The sequence below is a fragment of the Glycine soja genome, chromosome 5 (genome assembly GCF_004193775.1).
Source record: "Glycine soja cultivar W05 chromosome 5, ASM419377v2, whole genome shotgun sequence".
NCBI classification, from domain to species: domain Eukaryota; kingdom Viridiplantae; phylum Streptophyta; class Magnoliopsida; order Fabales; family Fabaceae; genus Glycine; species Glycine soja.
Window position 1 is genome coordinate 2074476 of NC_041006.1, and position 7439 is coordinate 2081914.

A 7439-nucleotide genomic window follows, 5' to 3' on the forward strand; every position below is an offset into this window, starting at 1 on the left:
AGTACGAGTATCGTTTTCGCAGGGACTTTATTGCACTTGATTAAATACTTCTCAATTTGTAAGTATAACTAAAGATAATAAAGACAGGAATAAGGGTGGTTATTAAATCAACTAGTTTAAAAGGAAAGACAATTAATAAAGATGCCAAGATCGGACAAACCCAATTGGCCAACGATGCATGTAAATATGATATTCATTACACAGGTATTAGTTCTACCCACATCTATTAATTACTTGCCCCTGATGCCTCTCGTTGGCAAACCTATTTTAACTACCTATCTCCCAAATGCCTTTGCAAAGATTCAATAATTAAAATACATTAAAGTTAAGTTCTAGATGTGGCTTAAATGCATGGGTAGTGGGTTATCATTCTATGCCTAGCAATGATAACCCAAGGATTCTTTTCTTAAGATGTTCTGTTAGGCGTTACCTTTCCCAAGTATATAATCCCTGAAACGAATGCATGCATTGAATCTTAAATACTTATTAGGAAATATCCTCTCCCGAGCGAATAAAATCCAAAATAAATTTAAGAACGAATGCAAGATAACAAGAAAAGAATTAGAACAGCAAAACCTATGAGAAATTCCCTTTGCATTGATAATTCTTGAAGCACACCGTACATCGTTGACTTTTTAGGCCTGCCAGGCCCTAGCTAGGGGATTAGCCACTCATGGCCATTGAGGGCTTACAATTGGGGGTGAAAGAAAGAATGAGGATGATAAAAACAAAGAATAATAAGAGAGAAGGGAGAGCTCAGACTTTAAGTACTGAGAACAGTGCTCTCAGACGAGGTGATGATTCCTTGGGACTGACTCTCTATTTATAGTTGCTTGAAGTGGGCTTGTGGGCCTTCCTAGTCGCGCTCAGCACCACACCTCGCGCTTAGGGCGTTCAGATCGCGTGCTGGACGCGCCATGCAGGCTTAGCCTGTGCTTCTGTTGGATCGCGCGCTGGGCGCCGAGCTGGGCTAAGCGCGCGTAACGGTTTCTGCTCCTTCGTGCTTAACGCCACGCTTAGCGCCTGCAGTTGGTTGCTCGCCTAGCGCCTGATGCGCGCTTAGCGCCACTGTTGGGCTGGGCTTGCTTTAGAATTCCTTCTTTCTCTTCATTTATGTTGCCATTTGTGCTTAATGTACCCTCATCTTTCGTATCTGCAACCAGAAATTCAATTTAATTAATTTTTTTAACTTTTAATTATAAATAACTGCTAAATAATTAATTTTAAGCCAAAATTTTACTATTTAACTACTATTAATTCACAATTATTTAGCAGTTATCATTGATCTACAAGAAAATAATTCATGCAAAAAACTTTGTTAATTAACAAAAATTCTTGAATATTCAACAATCAAATGCATGGATCACCTTTTCCAAAAAAAAAATGTATGAATAGATTAATGCAAACTTATTCTAATATAATTAATAATCTTGAGATTGATTCTTAGATATACAACTACTATATATAAATACTAAAAAAAAATACCAATCAACATAATCTTTTTCAGCTCAAAAAACACCTTCTATATATAAAAGATACGTGTTATTCGTACCAAAATCAATTCTTGAATTGGTAATATTGAAGTGACCTAATCGGTTATCTAAGATACCATCACAAAGCAATGGAATGGACACCACAATTCAAGCTTTTATTTTTACGTATTAAAATAAATATGAAGTAATATACACCAATATTAAGTTGCAAGTATTTTATTAATATGGTGGGTCTCTCTTTCCTTTTTATAACTTTGTGCATTAAACATCTTTAAATAAATCTTACTATTTGGAGGAATTAATTCTTAACTTTCTGTCTAAATATATCCTGAATTCACTAAAAAAATTTATTAGTATTTTAGCATGTACAATATATAAGATAAATGTTTATTTTATATAATTAAAATTTAAAATAAATAAATAATTTTAAATATATAAATTATATTTTAATTAAAATTTATAATAAATACACATCTCTGGACATATAAATTTTATTTGAGGATTTATGATATAACGATATAATGTTGTATTTAATTATGGACAAATTTTTTAAAAATCTTAAAATTTAACTTAAAAATAACAATAAAAAGAATAGATAAAAAGAATATAAAAGGTTAACTTCTCGTTGAAGAAATATTCTTAAAAAAGATTGGGTTGAATATAAACTCTTAAAAATTCTCTCATTGAAGATAAATTCTAATTTTTATATATATGACATGTTAAAAATATTAATTAAGAAAATAAAAAATATTAAATAAAAATATTTGTTATTTTAAAAATATAATAATAATAATAATAATAATAAATAATCATAAACAAATAATATCTAAAAAGATGTTATAAACTAAATAATGAGCTTGTTTACTAAATATTTTTTTTATCAAACAAATTTATAAATCAATCAAACAAATTATATATAAGTCAGGTGAAATAACTAGCTATTACACTCTTACATAATCTCTTGGATAGAGATGAACTAAAAAACATGCACGATGATCATGTTTAAAATGAAAGCCGTACATATCTCATGATGCGAACAGAACATATAATGCAATAGCATCATTTGAGTTGCAGCAGCTACTGCAACCGCAATTACGGTTTACAATGGCTAGCTGCATCAGTTAGCAACAAACACAACGCTATCAACATAATTTCAAACCTTAGATGTGACTAAAGAATTAATAAATCGAACATGTACAGTTAGAGAATACATGCATGATGCATAACCTTGTTTAAAAGTACCGTGGAAGTTAATTTGCTAAGATTCTTCTTATTGTTGTATTAATGATAGCCTCTTTTCATGAGCTGCAGTTGTCATCAATTAACTTTTTAATTACTAATCCACCTCGCATAATTATTGCACTGTTGATATGATAATTTAAATTTAAGTTTATTTAGTTTGTTGTAATTTAAATTCAAGTTCAATTTAAGTTATAAATAATTTAATAGATAATTTATGAATTTATTATTCTTCTATACTCTCTCTATATATTTCTTGTACACATACAACTAAACGTACCGAATAAAATCTTTAGTTTATCCATCTTCTATATAGGATCAGATAAGCCTATAATTTCATAGTCCTCTCTCAGATCCTATCCATGGCTTCCTCACTTGTGGAACTAACCACTGTATCCACCCTTCCCATCAAACTCACTGCCACCAGTCAAATCACTCATCAACATAATTTTCAAGTTATTTTATAGCTCTTACTCTAGTCATAGTAGTTTCTAATGTTCCCGGAAACATCAGCGTTACAGGTTTTCTAATATACAGCATATATTCATAAATGATGACGCCAATGATATCGCAAAACAACCCATGAGATGAAAATTTGTTGTCTATAGGCACGTGCCGACATGGACAGTTTACTCATTTTCACTAACGCTTAGGACCCTAGAACGAGATCACATGGGTAGTTCGATCCATGCATGACAGAATGATGAAATATGAGTGTAGTCCTTTTGGTAACATTTCATGACACCTAAACTACTACATCAGATTAAGATAGCATAACACAAATTATCAAATACTTAAATTTTTTTTCTTTAAATTAAGGTTTCATCTTCTTACACGGTAAGGATTGAATTAAGTGGCAGTGGACTCAGTTTCAAAACTAAAACCAAGAGAAGATACATAGATGCAATTATTTTTTCGGGTAGGTAGCACTAAATTAAAGCATACTAGTACATGAAGAAAAAGACTGAGAAATTAACAGCTTAATTGCTAGTTGTAAGTGGAATTGCTGGTGTGATTAATTAGTACTAGTAACTGGGTATTTCTGAGCATTCTTCACTATTTTAGTCAGAGCAGCCTGTCCAAGATCTAGCCCACAAACATCAGCAAGACGCACTAAATAAAGCAAAACATCTGAAAGCTCTTCCTCTAAGTGCTCCTTATCATCAGAACTCCAATTGGGCAATCCCTTTGCAACCTCTCCTTTCCACTGGAAGATCTCAGAAAGCTCTCCCACCTCTCCCACCTACATAATAAATCATTAATATAGAATGCTTCATTAATTATATATTAATTAAAGAAATTTCAATATCATCAATTTAGGTAAATATGACATATATGTATACTTTTTACTTACAAGAGCTAAAAGAAGATTTCTGGGACTGTGATATTGATCCCATCCTCTTACTTCAGCAAACTCAGCAAGCCTTTTGCTAAGTTCCTGAAGAGAAACATCTCTTTTTCTAGGGAATCCATTAGAGTACTCCATTTTTTTTTCTAGGCAGGGTTCTTTGTTTTTTGCTTCATCCAATAGTCTTGCGTGCATGTCCAATTTATAGACAACCTGAGAGTGGGGCTACAAGATAGAAAGGAAGAAAAAGAGAGAGAGAAGGGTGAAATAGTTGATAAGATATATTCGTATTTCTTTTGTTCCCTCCCCTTTCTAACTAATATATGCACTAATTGTTGTAGTGGAGGAGCACTTGATTGGTTTTTTCTATGTAGGACAGTAATCATGGAGGTGGCATATGGCAGATATGCCTCCATCTTTACAATCCATGACTTGAAACCACTTACCTTACACCTGAAAAGTTTTAGCCCGAATTTGAATAGCGATTTTCTCTATTAATCCCCTAGTTACTTGCCTTGCCTATCACACTCACCTATAGAATCTAGAAGTTGTGTTAATTTTCTAAAAGAACCAAGTTTTATCCCCTCCAATTTGGATTTTTCTTCCTGCATGCCAAGTTGATATGGTTCCTGTTATGAACAGATCTGTAACTTATGAACAGATCTGCAACTGTTTATAAAAGTCACTCAAAACTAAAAGAACTGAAAACAAAAGAGATTGTGGAAAAATCTCTTTTTATTGATTGAATTAGAAATGTACAGTAATGAATTAACTTGTGACTCATTATACCCTTTTATAATTGCCAATTCCATTTGAGTGAAAGATTTAGACACTGATAAAAATCAAATAAAAAATACACATCATCTATAGCAAAAGCTTTACTAATCCTTATCAAACCCTTTATAATGGCCTATTCCATTTGAGTGAAAGATTTCTAGCCTAAAGTGATATATGTTTTATTTTTTATATATAAGATTTCATGTTTAAACTTTTTTCATTGGGTTTGTTTCTCATTATTGGAGAAAATTCTTCATCCAAATTTTAATGTAACTACATATTTAAAACTTGTATATTTCATTAAATTGAAATAGTTCCATATCAGTTTATTGATGCACCTGCTTCAAAATAAAGTATTATAATGCTTCACATTAATATATATATATATACTAATGGTTTGGGCCAACCTAATATTTATCTAGACTTAAAACAAATTTTATTCTTAAAAAATAATTTTAGGATTGTATTTTCCAAACTAATGAAATGATTTATTAAAATAGGATAGTTTTAATTAAAATTTAACTTTCAAAATTTTTGAAATGCAAAATTAGTTATTAAATTATTGTAATCAATTATCAATTACTCATAGATAAAGATCATCACCTTATTATTTTTTCTTTTTTAGAAAATGTTAGAGAAATCAAAGATTATAATACCATCACTCTTGCAGTATAATTTTCCAAAAAAAAAGGGTAATCAGGACAAAAAAAAGGGGACAAACTTCGTAACTTTTTTTTTGGTACAGTAGAAAAAAAAAACGTAACGGCAGACAAGCTAAGAAGCTAAATCAACGTCACGTATATATGACAATACAAGTTTTTTACCAAGTGAAATAAAGAAAACGATAATAAAAAAAATCGTATGGTCATGGGATAATGAAGACTTAAATAAAGACTAAAAATATCAGGAAAATACATTAATTAGTAATTAATATTTATGGGAAAATAAAAAGTTATAATACGATGACAGACTTTTAAATAAAAAAAACATTTAATTACTCGTAAAAGCATAATAATTATAAAAACATTTAACAAATAAAAGTGCGAGAGACATGTTGGTGGAAAGGAAATGTAAATTGGGCAGCAATGACATGATCATGTGGAACCAAAAATTTCACAAATAGTGATAGACATGTCCCTAATGGTTTGAGACTACAAGAGCTGGCCTGATAAAAAAAAAAGTGGTGATTAATGCTACTAGCAACGATAACTTAACTCATGTTGGAAGTAAAACGAATAAGATGCAAACTAGTTAAATTATCCGTGCATATGCATAGGATAAGATTTTTTTGAAATATTAAATTTAATTATATGTTTTGAAAAAACATTTACTATTGAGTGATTAAAATTCAACTCTATGTATAAGATATAAGAGAACTATTAGTAACAGTAAACTATCAAACAAATATGTAATATAGGAAATTTTATTGTATTGATATAAACCATAATTTATGGAAAATAATGATTAACTTGTGTGTCGATTAACTATAATTTATTAAAAATAATGATGAATTTTATAGGAGTTGTTTAAAGGAATGAAAACATAAAGATATTTCACCACTAAATTAATTTCCAATAATCAATGTATTTTTTCTTTGTTCATATTTAGACACACTAAATTAAATGATGTTACCTTCTTTTAATCTCATATATGTTAAAAATTGGTTCTATCCAAAAAGTCAAATAACATTTGACTTTTTGGATGGTACTGATTCTTTTTCTGATCCAACTTTATACAAATCTGTGGTTGGAACATTGCAATATGCCACCATAACCCGTTCGGACATAGCTTATGCAGTCAATAAATTATGTCAGTTTATGCATAGCCCACTTGAAAGTTATTGGAAAGCCACAAAACGTGTTCTATGATATCTAAATGGTACTATTGATCATGATTTAGCATATTATCCTTCACAGAATCTTTTTATCACTGGATAGTGATTCAGATTGGGCTTGCGACTCCTCTGATATAAGTTCCACCTCAGGATTCTGTGTTTATCTAGGCAATAATCTTGTTTCCTGGCTTGCGAAGAAGCAACATTCAGTTTCTCGGTCTAGCACTGAAGCAGAATTCATAAGTTTAGCAGCCCTAGTTGCTGAAATTAAATGGATAAAGTCCCTTCTTACTGAATTGCATGTCATCCAAACGAAGCCTCCTTTACTGTGGTGTGATAATCAAGGTGTGATAACAGCTAATCCAGTTCTGCATTCAAAATCAAAACCTTTTGAATTGGACCTTTGATTTGTTCGTGAAAAGGCTGCGAATGGAGAAATAGTTGTCAAGCACATACCCTCACAATTTCAAGTAGCTGATCTTCTAACCAAGGCTCCCTCAAGTAGCTGATCTTCTTACCCACAATCAGTTTGCGGGGGATGTAAACATAGAGGGAAATAACTTCCTATAGGCTATTATAACAAACTCCCTCTTTATAGCTAGAGTAGTTACATCTAGATGTATATAAACAAGTCTTATCTTCACATCTCTGTATGCAAGAATTCAAATATTACAAAATCAATGAATGCTGAGATATCTCCTTACAGAGAGAATAATGTATGTATTGTGTTTATGCAACTAATACTCAT

The 7439-nt window shown here is 30.9% G+C and overlaps 1 protein-coding gene across 1 annotated transcript; it reads right to left on the reverse strand.

Annotated features, from left to right (window-relative positions):
- Nucleotides 1-3515: 3515 nt before the first annotated feature.
- LOC114411829 (dCTP pyrophosphatase 1-like) lies at nt 3516-4326 on the reverse strand. Its single transcript, XM_028375552.1, has 2 exons — nt 4087-4326; nt 3516-3975 (listed from the first exon to the last, which is right to left on the reverse strand). The coding sequence occupies exons 1-2, from the start codon at nt 4273-4275 to the stop codon at nt 3748-3750; spliced, it is 417 nt and encodes a 138-aa protein (XP_028231353.1). The 5' UTR covers nt 4276-4326; the 3' UTR covers nt 3516-3747.
- Between the last annotated feature and the right edge of the window lie 3113 nt (nt 4327-7439).

Coding starts and splice junctions, on each gene's coding strand:
- LOC114411829 (XM_028375552.1), bottom strand. CDS start 4,275: ATGCACGCAAGACTATTGGATGAAGCAAAAAACAAAGAACCCTGCCTA. Junction 3,976..4,086: donor GAAATCTTCTTTTAGCTCTT/GTAAGTAAAAAG, acceptor TTTATTATGTAG/GTGGGAGAGGTGGGAGAGCT.